Source organism: Guyanagaster necrorhizus (assembly GCF_019112545.1).
Source record: "Guyanagaster necrorhizus MCA 3950 unplaced genomic scaffold BT62scaffold_54, whole genome shotgun sequence".
Classification (NCBI taxonomy): Eukaryota; Fungi; Basidiomycota; class Agaricomycetes; order Agaricales; family Physalacriaceae; genus Guyanagaster; species Guyanagaster necrorhizus.
Genome location: NW_025064933.1, coordinates 229607 through 248122, shown reverse-complemented (window position 1 = coordinate 248122; position 18516 = coordinate 229607). Strand labels below are relative to the sequence as shown.

General features: G+C 47.6%; 8 protein-coding genes across 8 annotated transcripts; 4 read left to right on the top strand and 4 right to left on the bottom strand.

Moving 5' to 3' along the window:
* Positions 1–218: 218 nt before the first annotated feature.
* BT62DRAFT_1013085 (uncharacterized protein) lies at positions 219–1293 on the bottom strand (the record flags this gene model as incomplete). The annotated part of the gene is made up of 6 exons (XM_043178014.1): positions 219–272; positions 328–365; positions 418–513; positions 560–733; positions 779–1003; positions 1071–1293. The coding sequence occupies 6 exons, from the start codon at positions 1291–1293 to the stop codon at positions 219–221; spliced, it is 810 nt and encodes a 269-aa protein (XP_043033674.1).
* BT62DRAFT_938380 (uncharacterized protein) lies at positions 1045–2069 on the top strand. Its single transcript, XM_043187532.1, has 3 exons — positions 1045–1086; positions 1142–1180; positions 1233–2069. Exon 3 carries the CDS (start codon positions 1376–1378, stop codon positions 1679–1681), a length of 306 nt encoding a protein of 101 aa, XP_043033673.1. The 5' UTR covers positions 1045–1086; positions 1142–1180; positions 1233–1375; the 3' UTR covers positions 1682–2069.
* An 854-nt stretch (positions 2070–2923) lies between these two features.
* BT62DRAFT_1081131 (O-acetylhomoserine ami) lies at positions 2924–4772 on the top strand (the record flags this gene model as incomplete). The annotated part of the gene is made up of 11 exons (XM_043179638.1): positions 2924–2943; positions 3003–3117; positions 3166–3191; positions 3253–3295; positions 3349–3495; positions 3545–3563; positions 3614–3931; positions 3987–4111; positions 4168–4483; positions 4539–4639; positions 4689–4772. The coding sequence occupies 11 exons, from the start codon at positions 2924–2926 to the stop codon at positions 4770–4772; spliced, it is 1314 nt and encodes a 437-aa protein (XP_043033672.1).
* A 783-nt stretch (positions 4773–5555) lies between these two features.
* BT62DRAFT_911300 (kinase-like protein) lies at positions 5556–6843 on the bottom strand (the record flags this gene model as incomplete). The annotated part of the gene is made up of 5 exons (XM_043183829.1): positions 5556–5939; positions 5993–6193; positions 6246–6314; positions 6363–6539; positions 6595–6843. Coding segments are annotated over 5 exons (1080 nt in total), but the record flags the coding sequence as incomplete, so codon positions are not given.
* Positions 6614–9443, bottom strand: BT62DRAFT_641716 (uncharacterized protein). The gene is made up of 3 exons (XM_043181732.1): positions 8587–9443; positions 7126–8525; positions 6614–7077 (listed from the first exon to the last, which is right to left on the bottom strand). Exons 1-3 carry the CDS (start codon positions 9275–9277, stop codon positions 6862–6864), a joined length of 2307 nt encoding a protein of 768 aa, XP_043033670.1. The 5' UTR covers positions 9278–9443; the 3' UTR covers positions 6614–6861.
* A 111-nt stretch (positions 9444–9554) lies between these two features.
* Positions 9555–12527, bottom strand: BT62DRAFT_957346 (aconitate hydratase; the record flags this gene model as incomplete). Its single annotated transcript, XM_043188406.1, has 12 exons — positions 9555–9699; positions 9747–9818; positions 9871–10277; positions 10329–10394; positions 10449–10823; positions 10871–11252; positions 11304–11587; positions 11638–11893; positions 11944–12111; positions 12171–12200; positions 12250–12358; positions 12412–12527. 12 exons carry the CDS (start codon positions 12525–12527, stop codon positions 9673–9675), a joined length of 2292 nt encoding a protein of 763 aa, XP_043033669.1. The 3' UTR covers positions 9555–9672.
* Positions 12528–13256: 729 nt separating this feature from the next.
* On the top strand, positions 13257–14049 carry BT62DRAFT_1081128 (uncharacterized protein; the record flags this gene model as incomplete). Its single annotated transcript, XM_043179637.1, has 4 exons — positions 13257–13511; positions 13582–13716; positions 13770–13828; positions 13884–14049. Exons 1-4 carry the CDS (start codon positions 13497–13499, stop codon positions 14047–14049), a joined length of 375 nt encoding a protein of 124 aa, XP_043033668.1. The 5' UTR covers positions 13257–13496.
* Positions 14050–16534: 2485 nt separating this feature from the next.
* On the top strand, positions 16535–18286 carry BT62DRAFT_997950 (cytochrome P450; the record flags this gene model as incomplete). Its single annotated transcript, XM_043190692.1, has 12 exons — positions 16535–16742; positions 16765–16939; positions 16970–17069; positions 17125–17248; positions 17292–17326; positions 17383–17469; positions 17512–17572; positions 17635–17691; positions 17742–17766; positions 17824–17946; positions 18002–18145; positions 18195–18286. 12 exons carry the CDS (start codon positions 16535–16537, stop codon positions 18268–18270), a joined length of 1215 nt encoding a protein of 404 aa, XP_043033667.1. The 3' UTR covers positions 18271–18286.
* Positions 18287–18516: the final 230 nt, after the last annotated feature.

Below are 18516 nucleotides of genomic sequence, written 5' to 3'. Positions count from 1 at the left end.
AAGTTAAGTTTGTATGTTTGCTACTATCTAGACGCTGCTATTGCGTTTTGGACATTGAATCAGCTGCATATAAGATACGAATAATACAACTTGTGTTTTTCATTATCATGAATCAGAACATATATCAGTGAATATGCTGAAAGGTTAACGTTCCAATACACTTACGGTATCAACAAGACCAGAGACCGTGATATCCGAAGAAGCGAGAGAGGAGTTATTCAATTCAAGTGCGTCAGTGCATCAATGAAGAGTTCCCAGGTAATGGGGTATTTCTATGCGTGGGTGTGTGGGTGGCGATCATGAAAGCTAAGTCTAGGTTCGACATACCTTATTCGGAGCACCTGTTGGCCTGGCCAGACCACGTTCTTCGCTGGAATATGAGCGAATGGGAACCTAAGTGAGACTCATTCTTGATACCAGCGGGGAGCTCTCCGATGCTTAGCTGTCCAACGTTACCTCCTCGAGATATTGTGTTCCGTTGCAAGGTCACAGTGAACATCGGGGCGTTCAAGTCTGCCATAGCTATGAGCCGAGCAACGAATGGGCCCATGGAGTGTACGAATTAGAATGATCCAATTGCTGATGCTGAGGCCCAATATGGCTCGTGAGGGCAGAAAACGCAGGAAGCATGACGTTGAGGCCCGGAAGAGAGCGTGTTCTAAAGTTTCCTTGGCATTGTTGGCGACTTCTACTTGACGTTGGAAAAGCGATGTGTGCTCGTAGAAGAACACGTCTGACCAGATGAAACTGTATAGAAACAGTTAGGAACGGAAGAAACGTAGGGCAGAGACGGAGTTGAAGGGGAAACCAAGACCGAAAATCCCTGCTGCACCTGTATCATTTATCAAGGCAAAATATTGGTCATCGAGACGCAATCCCGCCGGTGAGACTGTATCTTGTCCTATGGGGTCAAAGGCATAGGTTCCTGTCCGTGAGTCGCCATAAAACAGCTGGGCTTCAAGACCTGTCGATGAAAAGCCCGTTTGAGGGTATAGCGAGACATCTGTCACATAACTTCCAGATGTGCAAGCATTCGAAATAACCCACAAGTCAGAGGAACCAGTATCTACAGGTTAAAAGGAGGACCTTGACGACAGGGAAGATGAGAATAGTCGAAGCAGTTTTCAACGAAGATAATGACATATGGATTACAGGGGTTGCTGAAGGGCCGATCAAGGCTCTGGTTACGGGATCAGAACATCCTGTTTCAGCTGCTGTGGCCAGATACTTGCCTGCGCAAAGTGCTTTAGTGGAGGAGCTTGATGACGTAGAGACTATTGTGGGGAAAGGCATTCAAGCCAATTGGAATGGTTCTATCGTTCGTGGAGGAAGCGTTGGCTGGTGCGCTGTGCAAGAGGTTGATTGAGTAGCCACCATGCTAGACGCCGGAAAGAGCGTCTTCGCTATCACGGTTGACCGTGTCTTCCTCGCCGCCTTCGGACTGGAGGATGATATTCGTCCTGAGAGCACCGAGGTTGTGTCATCTCTGGTGGCGCGAGGGATCTCAGTATCCATGCTCAGTGGCGACCATCAGAAAGCCGTCGACGGAGTATGTCGTCAGCTAGGAGTCAAAGGTGTCCAGGCGAGGGGGAATTGCTTACCTGAAGACAAACGTGATATTGTGCGTATAACTTCGTGGAGCGCATCGTGTGCCCCAGGCGACGTAAGAGTCCGGGCATGATAATGGCAATAACCGTGCGCAGGAATGGTCACAACAAAAGAACTTCGTGGTCTTCGTGGGGGACGGAAGTAATGATACTGCAGCTCTCGCCCAAGCAGATATCGGTGTGTCCCTGGTGTCGGGCACAGCTATAGCTATTAATTCAGTAGATGTCGTTATACTTTCCGGTGGCCTCAAAGGACTTGTCCAGACTATCATGGTGTCGCGCATGACATGGAGGCGTATTCTGCTGAGCCTCGCCTGGGCGCTGTTGCACAATGTTCTGGCAGTACTGTTTGGATCTGGACTACTTGTCGAGATCCGCATAGAACTGCAGTGGGTGGGACTGGGTGAAATTGCGTCCGTGGTGCCGGTGCTGTCTATTGCTCAGTCGTGTCTTTTGGTCAAGCCAAGGTGATATGAATGATGATTACATAAAAAAATGAAGAATTATGCACGACGAGGCGATGCCGGCCTCTATGATGTTTACCGTTATTGCTGTTGTAGTATGTATCGCGCATTCCAGCACAGTCGATTACGGTTGCCAAGCTGTCTCAGGCAGGTTTTCGATTTGAGCAAAGCAACTCGGTCTGTTCAGTACTCGGCGATAAATATAGACATTTCATAGTTTCTGACAGGAAATGTGCATAATTTATTGTAGAAAACATGTATTTACACAGTACCCACCTTCATAAACATGTTTTCTGTCCCGAAAAGCCTCAGAACAGTGAGATGTTCATATTTTTTTTGTAAGTGCTTTTATATAATAAAGCTAAGTTTAATTGGCAGGACGTGCCGTGTGGTACTAAAAAATAGATCTAATCAGAAAATGGCTTAGAGCTCCTTAGAGCCGCTCAAACCGATTCGTGTTACGCAAATCGAAAACCTGGCTGAGACTAGTCGATGGTTGTTAGACAGGAGCATTGTTCTCCTCCTCGGCTTTCCTTGTTGTTATTGAATCTTGAAGATCCATGTTTGCTAAGCTTACGACCAATTGCCCCGATCCCTCCTTTCCCGGTCTGCAGTTTACTATCTCCTGTCTAATCCCTTGGCAGCGGGGAGAGCCATGTCTGAGTTTAATTGATTCCCCACATCTCCGAAATCTTAGGTCAACTTAGCGTACGATGACGCCATACAGGTGCATTTCAAGAACAACTGTTCTGGACATGTTATTCCATGAAGCACGCCATCATAACGGCAGTCGCCTTTAAAAGCGATCTAGCTCCCGATTATTATCGATATCCCTAGCCTCTCAATTCAACGATGTCCAACCCATTCTACAAGTAACTCTCCTGTTTTCTTGGTGTCGTGGGACGATGTCTGAGATGCTTTTTTCCAACAGGGAGCCCGAATTCGACACCATCCAGCTGCACGGCGGACAGAGGCCTGACACCGCGACCAACGCGAGAGCTGTACCAATTTACGCGTCCACGAGTTTTGTGTTCAACAACTCTGCTGTACGTTGCACTTTATCGATGACGATCGCCTTCCTTACTGCCATCTAGCATGGAGCTGACCTCTTCGGCTTGAGGTATGGATTTTGAATGATTGCAGATGATTGCCGCATAGTGATGAAAGACGCGGGCTTGCAGGGCTACCGGGAACATCTACTCTCGGATCGGTAACCCCACCGTTGTGAGTGATATCGGACATCTTCTTCTCTGTTACATATCTCAAGTTCGACACAGTCCGTTTTCGAAGAACGTATAGCTGCCCTCGAAGGTGGTATTGCTGCCGTCGCGACCGCTTCTGGTCAATCCGCCCAATTCCTAGCCATCTCCGCCATCGCTAATGCCGGAGACAATATTGTCTCCAGTTCTTATCTCTATGGTGGAGTAAGTCCGCTCGCCAGTTTACCGGATCAATTGCTTAAACTTTGAACAGACGTACAACCAATTCAAGGGTAAGAAGGAAATCAGACAGTTGTAACTATCACTTACCGTGCTTTTACAGTGACCTTCAAGAAGTTCGGTATCGGTGTCAAGTTCGTCACAGACAACGACCCAAAATCCTTCGCCGCCGCAATTGACGACAATACTAAAGCACTTTACATCGAGAGCATCACCAACCCTAAATACAATGTCCTCGATATCCCTGCCCTCGCCCAGGTTGCCCACGACCACGGCATTCCGTTGATTGTGGACAACACTTTTGGTATGGGTGGATATTTAGTGCGACCCCTCGATTTCGGTGCCGACATTACTGTCCATAGTGCTACGAAATGGATCGGTGGTCATGGAACGACTATCGGAGGTATCATCGTCGACGCCGGTTCGTTTCATTGTTTTTGTCGACATATTACGGCTCTTTCTCACACACCCAACAGGCAAATTCGATTGGAAGAAGTCTGGGAAATTCCCTGGGTTCACTTCCCCGTCTGAGGGATACCACGGTCTCGTGTTCTGGGACACTTTCGGTCCGGTCTCTTTCGCCGTCAAAGTCCGAACAGAAGTGAGTTGATTGTCGACATGACCTTTTAATATTATTCTAATTCACGTCTCTTTAAGCTGTTGCGAGACATAGGCCCAGCCTTGAATCCCTTCGGCGCATTCCTTTTCTTGCAAGGTTTGGAGACATTAAGTCTTCGTGGGCAGCGCCACAGCGAAAACGCTTTTACGTTGGCCAAGTGGTTGGAGAAGCAGCCACAGGTTACATGGGTGTCGTATCTCGGTCTCGAGTCGCACGAATCGCATACCTTGGCTAAGCAGCTTCTTCGGCCGAACACCTTTGGTGGAATGCTGAGCTTTGGGGTTAAGGGAGGAGCCATTGCAGGAAGCACGCTCGTTGACAACCTTAAGCTGGCTAGTCAATTGGCTAACGTTGGTAAGTGGTAACGAAGCATGTTGCCAGCGTTGGATTCTTACCATATTGGTGACAGGTGATGCTAAAACACTGGTTATCCATCCTGCTACGACGACGCATGCTCAGTTGAACGAGGAGGAGCAGAAAGATTCTGGTGTTACTCCCGATCTGATTCGGGTAAGTTTACGCTCAATTACGCTCATTCTTCTCCTTACCTTCGATCCAGGTTTCTGTCGGCATCGAAGCTATTTCAGATATCATTGCTGATTTCCAAGCAGCGCTAGAGATTGTGTCAAAGACTGTAGCATGAAGTTAAGGACGAATGTAATAAATGTATACTGATTTAAATTAAAAAATAACTTTCTTGGACTCTGGCAGGCGATATCTAACTGATGGAACATATACCAACGAGGTGATTCCGATACTCAGAATCCTGCAGGGCAGAGGATGCACTGGTCCATAAGTATTCACCATGCAGTTCCATTTATGAAGCGAATGGCCAAGATGGCGTACGTTCCGCTGCTCTGTTCTTTGAGGCTGAGACTTTTCTTTGGACTCGTTCAAATGATTTACTGGCAATGAATCCATCGTACTGCTCTTTTTGGGAGCTTTGCGTTGTACATGCGTTGAGGGATAAGTGATGAACCATCCGAATGTGCTCTATGCATGGGCGCCAAGAAGGCTAATGGTACGATGTCAAACGACAATCTAGACTCGAACCAATCCTCATCATTCTCGGATCGAAACTTGAGCGCTATCTAAGTCTTTACGGTTTAATGGGTTAGGTTGTATTGCGGTTTGGTTATTCAGTGGAGGAAGACAAACGGTAAAATTAAAGCCCTTCAAGTTAAATTCATTGATGTTGAGTGTGCTATATTAATGAGGTGAGGCGTGATACACTTGAACCGTAATGTTTGGATATACAGTAGAGAGGAACAGAGCAAGAGCAAGATAGCAGTGCAGAGCTGACAGGGAAGATGACTAGTCTACGTAACGAAGGCTAAGGGTCATATAGGTAGATATCTGGTCGGACAGATACATGGGCTATATAATACGCATTCTCCTTCGAAACTGCAAAGATGTGGGGCCGGTCCTACTCCGATCCGGCAACGCCGAGTGGACCTGGATCAGATAAGGAGGAAACACCCTCAATATTCAAGAATGGCGGTAAGCCAGAAGGTATAATTAATTTGCCTTGGAACAGAGGATCACGAAGTCGCGTCAGGACAGACTTGTCCCATTTCGTCGTCGGAGGTAGGGTATCGTCTGTCGCGTCAAGAGACTCCGCGAGACGTTGGAGAGTTGGTCGATCTAAAGGTTTATAAGCCCAACATTGTACCATAAGTTCCCACCATAAATCAGCAAATTTAGTCGTCGCCAGGTATCTCGGGCGTGGAGGATGCTTCTTGTGGACGCTGACATTTATGATAACGGTTCCATCATTTAGGTCGGTCCAAGGTATTGAACCGTCGAATACCTTATAGGGGATCAGAGATCTATTAATGGTATAGTTCTCGGAAAGAAACATACCTCAAAGTACACACATGCCAATGAATATACATCAGCTGAAAAGCTGTTGGGACTGGCGTTGAGAACCTCTGGAGCTTGCCATTTTACGGTGCCACCCTTCCGCGATGATGACGAAGTTCCGATGGTCGTAACACCCGTCACGAAAGATATACCGAAATCCGCAATAACCGCTATATGGTCATCGGTAACCAGGATGTTATCCTTATCTTGGTTGAGTCCGATGAATATCTGGGGAAAATGCTCTGGGACGCACCCCTTTAAGGTCGCCATGAACGATGGATAGTTTATGTAGGTAACCCATGCCACGCGTAATGTCCAGAGCCTACTGTTTATTAGATATCAAAGAAGCAGCGAATAGCACAATTCTTACGAGTCTGTGCCGATTAGGATTATCAGTATTTCTCAGATATTGGCGAAGTGGTCCATTGACTATGAATGGCGACACGAGACAGTAGGTAGAAGGTGCAGAATCGCGGTAAATGCCGTAGAAAGGTAGGACATTAGGGTGATCGCACTGCCCCCAGATAATAGCTTCTCGTCTTATTCTCTATAGAAAAAAGTTATGATGAATTTTTGATTCATGAGATAATGAAGCAACATACCCGCAGGACTTTCTGGATATTATTATCGCTTGTGAATACTCTTGCTCGTTTGACAGCAACTTCCGTTCCTCCGACCTCACCTCTCCACAAGTCACCAAAATGACCTCGAGCAAACGGATAATCACCCGTCTTTTTGAAGCCTCTGAGCATGAGACACCGAGGTACGCAGTCATACATGCGCGATAATTTGAGAGAAGTCTTGAAAAATGTGCATTTGTATGACAATGGAAGACCCGGTATGTCTAGAAGCTAGCCGATGCTGAGTTGTTAATAAAAGTTTTTAGAGGAAATAGTTCCCACGTCCTGAAGAAAGTCCAAGGAGGACTGTGCTTGCTTAACCGTTAGATCCGCTAACTGGTCGTATATATCTGATTTAGAAAGCGCCGTCACGACCTGTTTGACTATTTTGTCTGTGGTAACATCGAGAATATGCCAGGGTCCTGGTCCCCGTCTGCACGCGTCTAGAAGCGCGTTTACGACAGCCTATTCCTATGGGTAACTAATATATGGAATATATGAATAGAATCTCACCTCGTCTTTCAAGGCATCTGCCAACGAGACAGAGACCCCCATTCCGGACGAAACTTTCTGAAGAGACACAGAAGCAGTTGGGAGGATCGGGGATGGTTCACCAAAAAGAGTATGCCCCGTTTTACTGGTGGACGATTCTTCATAGTTGTATAATGAGACTTCATCTGATGCATCATCCCCGGAGTAAGAGCTAGAGGAAGAAAGAGGGTTCAAATATTCGGAAGACTTGGAATAGCCGTAGTTGTCAGTTGGCTCGTTTTTGTAATTTGGTGCTGGGGGCATAGGTGCGTAAGTGACACTGGTAGACCCAGCACTAGTGTGTGACCCGTACTGGTACGGCTGGGAAAATGGGAGGTTGACATCGGGGGTGAAGGCGTTAAAGAGATCTGACCGGTTGTAGGCAAGATCGGCTCTTTCAGACGGTGGGGAAGAAAGCTTTGACTTCTCAGTGTTCAGCCATTTCCGTACAGCCGGCAGTGTCATAGGTAGCTTTGATGTACTAGATCCTTCAGAAAGGCTGTTGAAATGCCTAAGTGAATTGCGGGAACGGTACTGCAAAGCTGCATCAGGCATATGATGTTCGATTATGCCCTCGGCACTCAGGTCAAGATATGAACTCCAAGATTTGTCCTGCATAGAGACTTGTTCTTTCTCAACCCTGCCGCCAAGAGTAATGGCATCCGGGGTGGATGACGAACCAGCAGTCCCGCCATTAGCTCGACGCTCTTCCGGTATCCTCATTCCTGGAAATGGGAACAACTTGGGGCTCTGATACCGATCAAAACCCGAAGCAGGCAGCACGAAAGTGGGTGTTGGCAAAGGCGCAGAAGCAGAAGCAGGTGACGGCTGCATGATTTGGGATTGTCGCAAGGCTAACGTACTTCCATCGTGCCTGTCCGTCCTGCTGATGGCAAGACTCGACCCACTTTCATGACTGATACCGAAGTCTCTATGATACAGTGGTTCCTGTGGATGTCCAATATTGGTCCGTGAATGAGACCTGGAGAAACTTTGGATCTTCCCCCAAGTGTCGATTGAGGTCGTATCTTCGTCACCGCGTTCAGATGCATCAGTGTCCAAGGAATCTGTACTGAGAGAAGAACGGTCTCCTTGCACGGGCGAAATCACGGACAGCCGCAATGAAGATGGCTGGACAGATATAGACTCATCACTCGCGCACGTCAGGGAAGTAGAGGAAGCAGCCATTAACGAAGATGGCGAGGGTGAAGCCGTGTCTGGCGATGGTCCAGACTCAATAACCGCGTTATTCTGTGAATCTGATGACTCGCGGAGGGATGAATCATATGCTTCCTGTTGCAAAATTGATACAGAGACACTTGAAGACGGGGGGTCCAATTCATCTTCCTCTCGGTCTATGTCGTCAGTTGGCATGGGTATTTCTGGAACTAGGTGAGATGTGCATGGATGTTCAAGAATGGACCACACAAGAACCACACTGACCTGGGGAGACAATCCAACTGATCTCACGACCATGGCGGCGATCGTCACTCGGGCTATAGGGTGATCGGACACGATGTATAGCGGCAGGATACAGGACCTCTTCCTCGTCATTGTCACGCTGAACTCTGTCTTGGCTAGCTGTCAAGTATGCACTTGAAGATGTGTCCCGCTGCTTCGACAGTGTCCTGGGACTGAGGTAGACAGGTATTTCTGTGCGAGCAGATTCCGCTGATACAGGCGATGGCGCGTCGGAACTATGTGGAACTCGTACAATGGGTCTGTTGATTAGTATTCTGTCGTATGAGCTTGGCGGAAGACCGGGATCCTGGAGCAGGTTTGGTGATCGTACATCTTCTTCCTCTTCAACAAAGGCGCTTTTCCTCTTTCCTGGCTTCGATGGTTTAGGAGGCAGAGGGGGTGGTAGAGACGTCGGTGGGGAAATGGGAGAAACTATGAGGTGTTCAGAGTCAGAAGTAGATATCGAGGAATACTTTCGGCGTCGCCACAGCTTCCTGGTAGGTGATGGTATACTACCCTGACTACTAATTGGATCGGCCTCCGCTTCTTTGGTAAATCTTGGAGTCAAGAGGCTAAGTAAATGTTTGCGCAAAGGGTTGCGCTTTGCGGCCAGACGCTCGTCTCCAGTAACTGCTAGGTCGTGACCGGCGAAGCGGGAACAACGAAGAGTCATACATGCCTTCGGTAAGTTCAAGTTTGTGCATTGCTATTTTGATGCCACCGATGGCGCGTTGTGTGACCGTTTCAACTGGAGTTCCCTCGGCTGCAAGCCTTTTGAAAGAGATGTGCGAATCTTTCTCTTTTGGGTTTCTGGCACGGTCCGGCATCTTGTTTACAAAGAATTTTGCTGATTCATGTTGACATTCAAATGTGGGCGTGTACAATGCCCTTCACCCATGTCAGTACGACTTTTCTGGTTTGTCAAACTTCAAGTGCCAAAGAATTACTCACGCCAAATCCCTATCCAGGACCGTACGTGCATGTATGATCCCTGGAACTTAGTCTGGTTCATTTCGAATGTGTTTGTTTTTCCAAGTATGAAAAAATGTGCTAATATTAAGAAGATATCTACAGACCCTTAGCCTTGGCCGCCATCTAGAAAGGAAATTAGAAACATCTTGCAACACTGAATGTCTACGTACCAAGTTAAGAGCAGAGCCAGCCTTGAACCAAGCGATCTGCCCCTCATTGAAGGAGTGTGCGAGGGGGATTTCCTATAAAGCCACAGTGAACATCGAGATGACAACGAAATCGTGGAAGACCAACCTCCTTGCCTCCATCCTCATGCTTCAACACGAGTGTCAGGTTCTTCCCCGGCGCAAAGGTATCCAACCCAAGGATATCAACCTTATCACTCGGCTTCACCTTCTCGTAATCGTCAGGGTCTGCAAATGTCAAAGCCAACATGCCTTGCTTCTTCAAGTTAGTTTCGTGGATACGGGCAAACGACCGAACGATAATGGCAAGGCCTCCAAGATACCGGGGCTCCAGAGCAGCGTGCTCACGAGAGGAACCTTCACCGTAATTGTGGTCGCCGACAGCCACCCATTTGATGCCGTGGTCTCGGTAGTAGGCGCCGACTTGAGGAACACCATCCCATTCACCGGTGATCTGGTTCTTCACCTTGTTCGCCTCGCCATTCTCCGAGTTGATGGCGCCAATCAGACAATTTTCTGAGTAGCATCGTTAGGTTCCTTCGTAGAAAATTGACAAAATGGACCCACGAGAGATGTTCTGTAAGTGTCCACGGTACTTGAGCCATGGTCCTCCAGCACTGATGTGGTCGGTTGCTGATCTTAATGTTTGAGCCACCGTGTGTTTGCCTAATGTAATATAGTACTTACTGCATTTACCCTTGACTTTGATCAAGATAGGCAGGTCAGAAGGCGTCTTTCCGTCCCAAGGTTGGAAGGGTTGCAACAGCTGGAGACGGTCACTCTTGGGATCAACGGCGACGCTGACGCTGGCACGGTCGGCAGGAGGAGGCTGGAAGGTATCTTGTCCTGGGTCATATCCGCGTGGGGGAAGCTCGTTTCCGGAGGGGTTAGAAAACTTGAAGGGCTTTCCGTCAGATCCGATGAGTGTGTCAGTAGTAGGGTTGAAGGAAAGCGAGCCAGCGAAAACCATAGCAGTGACGATATCAGGAGATGCAACAAAGGCATGGGTAGCGGGGTTAGCATCGTTACGGCCGGTGAAGTTTCGGTTGTAGGAGGTTATGACTAACACAAGGTTCAGTCAAGTACAATATAGAAAAATACGAGCTTACTGGAGTTGGGTGTACCCTTGGGAACATCTTTCCTGTCCCATTGACCGATGCAGGGTCCACAAGCGTTCGCGAGAACAACTCCGCCAGCATCCTCGAAAGCCTTGATCTGACCGTCGCGCTCAATCGTAGCACGGACCTGTTCCGAACCAGGAGTAATCGTGAACTTGCTCTTGGTCGTGAGACCATGGCTGGCAGCTTCATTTGCGATGGAAGCAGAACGCGACATATCCTCATACGAAGAGTTGGTGCAAGAACCGATAAGACCAACTTTGAGCTCGTCTGGCCAGCCGTTCTTCTTGACCTCGGAGGCGAATTGCGAAAGGGGAGTAGCAAGATCGGGGGTGAAAGGGCCGTTGATATGGGGCTCAAGTTCCGATAGATTCTGTGATTATAGTGAGGGAAAGTTGATGACAATGCAGAAAGTGGAACCTACAATATCAATGACTTGATCATATTCGGCACCTTCATCAGCCTTCAAGTTGTAGGAGAATTGAGAGGCATATTTCGCAATGTCCGACCGCTTGGTAGCATTCAAGTAATCCGTCATCCGACTGTTGAAAGGGAACATAGACGTAGTTGCACCAATTTCCGCACCCATGTTACAGATCGTGGCCATACCCGTGCAAGAAAGGGATTCCACCCCAGGACCTCTGTATTCAACGATAGCACCGGTACCGCCCTTGACCGTAAGAATACCAGCGACCTTGAGAATGACGTCTTGACAAAAGTGAGACGCATATATGGTAAAAATAAACTGCAAAACGTACCCTTGGGTGTTGTCCATCCGCCGATCTTTCCTGTGAGGTTCACACCGATGACCTTGGGACACTTCAACTCCCACGGAATGCCAGCCATAACGTCGACCGCGTCAGCACCCCCAACACCGCAGGCAATCATACCAAGACCACCAGCATTGGGTGTATGCGAATCAGTGCCAATCATCAATCCACCAGGGAAAGCGTAGTTTTCCAGAATGATTTGATGGATGATACCAGAGCCGGGTTTCCAGAAACCGAGACCGTACTGTGCATTCCAGTGAGATACGGGTTAAAGAGACATGCGAAGAGAGGTACCTTGGCAGTAGCGGTCGCCAAAAAATCGTACACTTCCTTGTTAATGTTGATTGCACGAGCAAGATCCTTGACACCGCCAACCTGGGCCTCAATGAGATGGTCACAGTGAACGGTGGTAGGAACTGCAGCTGTGTCCATCCCAGCAGACATAAATTGTAGAAGTGCCATCTAGAAAAGAAAAAAACTCGTGAAGACGTTCTTTTCCGACAGGACAACGGAAGGCTCACCTGCGCCGTGGCATCCTGGCAGGCGACACGCTGGAGAGAACATCAGTATGCAGCTCATAATGACACAAAAGCGACGTACATCAGGCCTCAGCTTGAGGTAGCTCACGCCCCTCTCAATATCCTGACCATGGGGGTCGTCCAAATGACCATATAAGATTTTCTCCGACAACGTCAGTGGTCGTCCAAGCCTACGACACTGAGGTTAGCCAGTACCTGTACCAAGAAGAGAAAAAAAAGGCACCTTTCGCGTACAATGGCCAAGTTATCTTCGATGCGCTGGTAGTTGATATATGCGCCCTTTTCGAGCAACGACATAGGCACCTTGGTGTCACCAATTCGTGGCGCCACGGTGGCCATGCCCGCGGCCAGGCGCTTCATGTCGCGCGCAACATGAGCAGCCTTACTATGAAGGTTAAGCATCTCGACAACGTCGACGACGATGCGCAAGGATCTAGAATAAGAGCAAAAGGGCCAGCTGTGATTGGTGGACCCCGGTGCCGGCAGCAGCGGCTATTCCCGTATTTTTACCCGTCTTTTTCCGTTGCACGATCACTGCACAAACTGACGGAGTCCCGAAAAGATAGGTTGTGCCTCCACCCTCTCTCGAACTTGGTGCATTTGTCTATGTAACGCTCGACTGCCTGTGTCAAGATTAAGAGTCTGCCTAGAGGAGACTAAGGGATACTTGTGTCTAAGTAAGTCTATTGGTGTTGGCTACCTATCATTGCTACCGGTAAGTCCTCATTCTCTGTTCCAGATAACATTAAATTCACTCCAGATTTCTACAGTCCACCACAGATATTGCGGTCGTCATGCACTGTTTCCGACAACACAAGAGGACAGATTATTCGACTGCTTTACCGTTAACATATACAGGAAGTTCTTCAGGTGCTTGTCATCTCGGCACAGTTAGCATCCAGTTGTAACTCTTCCAACAATTCCAATTCAACGAAACAAATTAGCATGTCCACGGCCCGGATATATTCCGGAGACCATACCTGATTTAGCCTTTACTGGGGGCCTGGCCTTTATTGGTCGCTGGTGTCGAAGTCTGATGAGTTTTGAGCAGGCACTGAAACGGTAACTCTTCAGAGTTGTCCTTGAATGTCTGTCTCATGGTTTTCATTACAATTACAATTTCCTTTCTCTATCTTGAGCTGTTAGCCAAGACTCAGGTGGCACTAGACAGGGTGGTTGCTCAAGTTCAGTTCCCATCTGTTCGACAACCGTCATTCACACGAACACATCTTACATCGATGTGATTTCTGTCGGAACCGTTGGAGATTGGATGTTGTTTTTCCCACTAATACTAGGTGTGTTAACTATATGCCCGTATCTTCGGTAGGTATCGCTTATCGTGGCGTGTGAGGGAGGATATGTTCTATTCAAATTTTTCCGTACTGCTTCTTAGTCTACTCTTACCAGTGCGGGACTGCTTGTATTTTTGGCAGTAAATCCTTATCCAGATCAAAGGCGCCACTGTGACTGGGAACGTTTGGCGAGTGTAAATGTACACTTCCACTGGTTGAACATTTGGACACTCAATGTAGGACTATTCGAAAAAACCATCCAGACTCATTGGTATCCAATCCTGACAAGTTTATACCAGAGGGCGGAAAGGAACTCCTGCCCGAATCCATAGCTGCGTTTCGAAAAAGGTATGTTGGGCATTTATGTCCCATTTACTTGTTAATGTATAATATATTTCCGCAGCATCTGTCCTGGTCGTCATCTCTCAGTGAGCAACGCTTGGATTGTCTTCGCGTCCACGTTATTAGTTCTCACGTTCTCCAAGACCAATGACTCTGACGGTAAAGTCATCGAACTTAGTGATATCTTTACCAATGCAGGAGATTTTCGTCGTATCTTGTCATTCTGAGTTTCCCGCAGCTTTCTCTCACCTTTCAAATGCATTATCAAGGCGCACTAATCACTTTACCAACCAGTATAAAACAGGACTCATATGCCAGCCCCCAAGGCTATTCAGTTCGCCATGAGCACATATCCAAGCCACAGATAAAACAGATCATATTTTTTTATCCTCTACTCCGAGTCGGACTCAGTGCGCTTGACCACCCCAGCTTCTATTCCTCGAACTAGTTCCGGCCCCTCGAGTGCGCGCGTGCATGCCTCATGCCTCTGCTCCTCTTCTTCAAGTTGTTCCTTCTCCTCTTCAAGCCGCTTCTTCCACCAAGCAGAGTGGAGAATATCACCAGTTAGGATGTTATAAGAGCACAGTGCCAATAGATTTATGTACTATTACGATTAGACCTACGAATACCAGAGGACTTGGTGTGGGACATACAACGGGGCCGCTCTGAATATCACCAATACGTATTGTACTAATCGAGGCTCCAGCATAGATAATTGTAATATGCATACCAAACAATCATCACCATCTAGGAAATCGCATGCTCTAGAAAGACCCAGAGCAGCGGCATGGACATTGGCGAGGAAATGTTGGCGAAGCTGGACTAACTTGGGGAGCAATAGTATAGAAGAGTCTTGGTATCGAATGAATACGACATTGCCACGGCCCATACGGTCCGCCTGTTCCGATTCTCTCTTACGATGACATTCTTAAAGGATGTCAACAGAGAAAAGGTATCTTCTAATGTCATCAAGTGCGCGGCTGGATTCACCTGTATGGTGTATTGCGTTATGTTAGGGCTGTGGAGCTAGTGCCGATACGATAACGCTTCAAAGGTGTCCCTTGAGTGTCGGTCTCGTGCTTTTCATTATGCAGACCGTTCTTTCGGCGACTCTAGCTTCTCTTCCTGAGATGAAGACGAAGGCTCAGGTGGCACTACTCAATGCAGTTGGTCAAGCTCAGCTCTCATCTTTCGACAACTATTCACATGACCACATTGTCATTCGCCCTGCATCGCGATTCAGCCGGAAGCGGTGGAAGGTCAGATGCCGTTTTGCTCATGAATATTAGGTCTGCTAACTATATGCATGGTGGTTGGGTATCGCTTATCGTAGCGTGAGAGAGAGACGGGTTTTTTCGTTCCAGTCTTCATGCTTCTTCTCAATTTACCCTTAGGTGCGATTGTTATGGGACCTCTTGGTCGGAATGAATGTAGGATATTAAGAAGTCTAACTAGCAGTGGATGCAGGACAATTCTGCGGGACGAAAAGGACTACTACCCGACTCATATGGCGGTGACACCTGGCAGCTTCATGCAACAGAATGGAAAAATGTTCTACTCTGATTCCACGACTGCCCTCATTTCAGAAGACGGTAGGTGTTATAAATATAAGTGAAAGGTGATATCCGACCTTTGACGGTTTGCGGTACGTACGGCTTTCAGGACTCGTTCTGTATTGGCGATGTCTGGCAGGTTTGGGGGATGCAGTTGAAGCTGTAATGTAGAACAAGCCCATGTCGGAGTCGGGTAATGAGCCATATCGCAGCAGAAAAAAAATTGTAATGCTTCCGCATCAGGTACGCCTTGTTCGCTGGGTATTGCCGCCAACACAAAGTACCTACTTCTCATGGGAACCAATGGAATATCCTGCAGCCATGGCTTCCCGCTTCTGCGCCTCTTCCGCCTCTTAGAAACACAACGCCCTATTCAAGTGAAGTGAGATTATCCCTTTGACAAAGATGACATGATTCACGAGGGCTAATGACAAAGTATATAGGCTTTCATATACTACAAAGTCCTCGCCGAAATGAATGAATACGTAAGGGGATCCTACCAAGAATATTATCGGTTGCTGACTACTAGTATTGTTATGCGAACCTCATAAACGCTCCCCTCCTGTAAACCTGCCATGATTCCACGGAGCGTCTTCCGGGCAAATATAGCCTCATGATAAGCTTCCGGCTCCCGTTTCTCAGAGTAAGCCTCGACTATTTAAGAAGTGGGATGCTGTACTCCACTGTCTGAAGCATCACTACGGGATCGACTGTCACTCTAGCGGTTCTTGCTCTTACCGTCTTGTTACATTTTCTCCACTCGTGCAGCTCACTTTCCCGTAGACGTCCACCGCTGCCTCCTGGCTCAAAAGGACTGCCACTTTTAGGCAACCTCTTGGACTTCCTTCCCAAGTACTCATGGCTCTCCTATGCTCAATGACGCGCTACATACGGCGACGTCATATATCTGGATACTCCCGCAAGTCCAACCATCATCGTTAACTCAGCCCAAGCGGCAACGGATTTATTCGAAAGACGCTCTAGCAACTACTCTGACCGACCAGATATGATCACCTTTTTGCGATACCCACGGACGAATCCTGACAGAGTCTAAACCTCAGATTTTACTATGTTGAAATTATCGGGTTGGGAGTATCTCTTTGCCTTCATGAGGTACTCTGATTTGTGGAGGTCCATTAACATTCTATGACTTGGAACGATGTTGATGTTTCCTTTCTTAATCTTCGTAGAGCACATCGCCGAGTGTTCCATCAATACTTTCAACCTCGTGCGGTTCCGGCTTACTATCCTGGGCAAAAGGCGACGTCTGTCATGCTCCAGCAGCTTCTCAAATCTCCCAATGACTTTGAACACCACGTTCGCCAGTGAACTGGGCGTATTTAGTTGGGTTGTTTTTCATAATAATGGTGCACTTTTCCAGCCACTCAGGTTCAATCATCATCAAAACCGTATATGGATACGATATCGACCCAAGCGGTGACCCATTTGTGGATCTGGGGGATCGTGGTATGGAAAGTGTTCGCCGCGCCGCAAATGTAGGATCATTTCTGGTTGACTACATCCCGAGCTTGAAATACCTTCCGCGTAAGGCCTCTCACTCTTTGTGCTTCTGATATCATGATGTTTCTCGAAGCTGGTTTCCTGGAACCCAATTTATGAAGCTTGCGGAGGACTGGACTGCGTGTGTCAATGATGTGAAAGAAATGCTGTTTAAACTTACGTCAGAACAGCTTGTAAGTCTCTGCTTTATGATAATCAAGATGAAGTGATGGCTCACGGTGGTATAAGGCCAACGGCATTACATCTACGTCATTCGTCTCTGAGAGTTTGGAAAAGATGAAAGAGGCTGGGATCTTCAACTCCGAGACCGACCTTGAAATCCTCAAAAACGCAGCTGGAGTGGCCTTCGCTGGTTCGTATCTTAATTATATTGTTTGGCACATCGTGGAATCTAGCAGTCGCACTACTTATCGTAGCGGGCGCTGATACTGTAAGGCTTCCAGTTTACGCAATGCTAACGTTAGTCTAAATGCCTCTATCTCGCAGACGGTGTCAACTGTCCTGGCGGCAATGCTTGCCTTCGTACTTTATCTCGGGGTGCAAGCAAAGGCTCAGGCCAAGCTGGATATAGTGGTAGGCTAAGCCTGGCTACCGAGCTTCGATGATCGCCCACAGCCGTCATATATTGAGACGATTGTGTCAGAAGCATTGCAGTGGAATCCCATTGTTCCTCTAGGTATGTATTACACGGTGACTATAGCCACTCGTTGGACCTCAGACCACACTGCTCTCCTTCAGGCGTGGCCCACGCGGCGTTAAAAGAAGACATATATAGAGGCTACTATATCCCTGCTGGTATGTTTTGAGTCGTGATTTCAACCAGTAGATCTTCATTCCGTTCAAAGGTACCACTGTTATTGGGAACGTTTGGTCAGTTTAAATGTAGACCTCAATTATCAAGTCGAACATTATTGGCGCTTAATGTAGGACCATTCTTCATGACGAAAAAGACTATCCAGACCCATTGGCGTTTAATCCTGACCGTTTTATGCCAGAAGATGGAAAGGAACTCCCACCCGAACCCACAACTACGTTCGGTTTTGGAAGACGGTGCATAGGCTATTCATGTCCTATTCACTTTTTGATGTATACTGTGATTTCACAGCATCTGTCTTGGTCGTTATCTTGCAGTGAACAGCGCTTGGATTGCCATAGCGTCTATCTTATCAACTCTCACATTCTCCAAGGCTGTCGGCCCTGCCGGTCAAGTCATCGAACCTAGTGATGTCTTTACCGATGCCTTCATTAGGTAGGCTCTCAAGATTCATTGTATCTAAGTTATTCTGAAATTCTCGCAGCTTCCCTTTACCTTTCAAATGTACCATCAAGACACGCTCCGCTCAGGCCGAAGAGTTAATATCCGGTAGATTGTAATGGTACAGCGGCTGCTTGAATGGCCCATCTATGCCAAATTTTCATGTACTTATCCAGATCGAAATTATAATCGATGCGATTATAAATGTCCTGTAGAGGGTATCTTCGGCTCAAAATTTCCCTGGTCTGAGAGCTTCAGTATCCAGAATGGGTGACGGATTTCACAGCGCCGTGATAAAACTTCCTCGCGCACCTTGGGTAAATCAGGTGACAAAATAATGAACTTAAGACCTAGGAAAGGGCAAG

Bases quoted from the DNA above. Each gene is read 5' to 3' on its own strand.
- BT62DRAFT_641716 (XM_043181732.1), bottom strand. From the start codon at position 9,277: ATGACTCTTCGTTGTTCCCGCTTCGCCGGTCACGACCTAGCAGTTACT. The intron at 8,526-8,586 runs GTCAGTGTGGTT...ACCTAGTTCCAG, and splicing joins CAGTTGGATTGTCTCCCCAG to AAATACCCATGCCAACTGAC. The intron at 7,078-7,125 runs GTGAGATTCTAT...CCATAGGAATAG, and splicing joins CAGATGCCTTGAAAGACGAG to GCTGTCGTAAACGCGCTTCT.
- BT62DRAFT_938380 (XM_043187532.1), top strand. From the start codon at position 1,376: ATGCTAGACGCCGGAAAGAGCGTCTTCGCTATCACGGTTGACCGTGTC.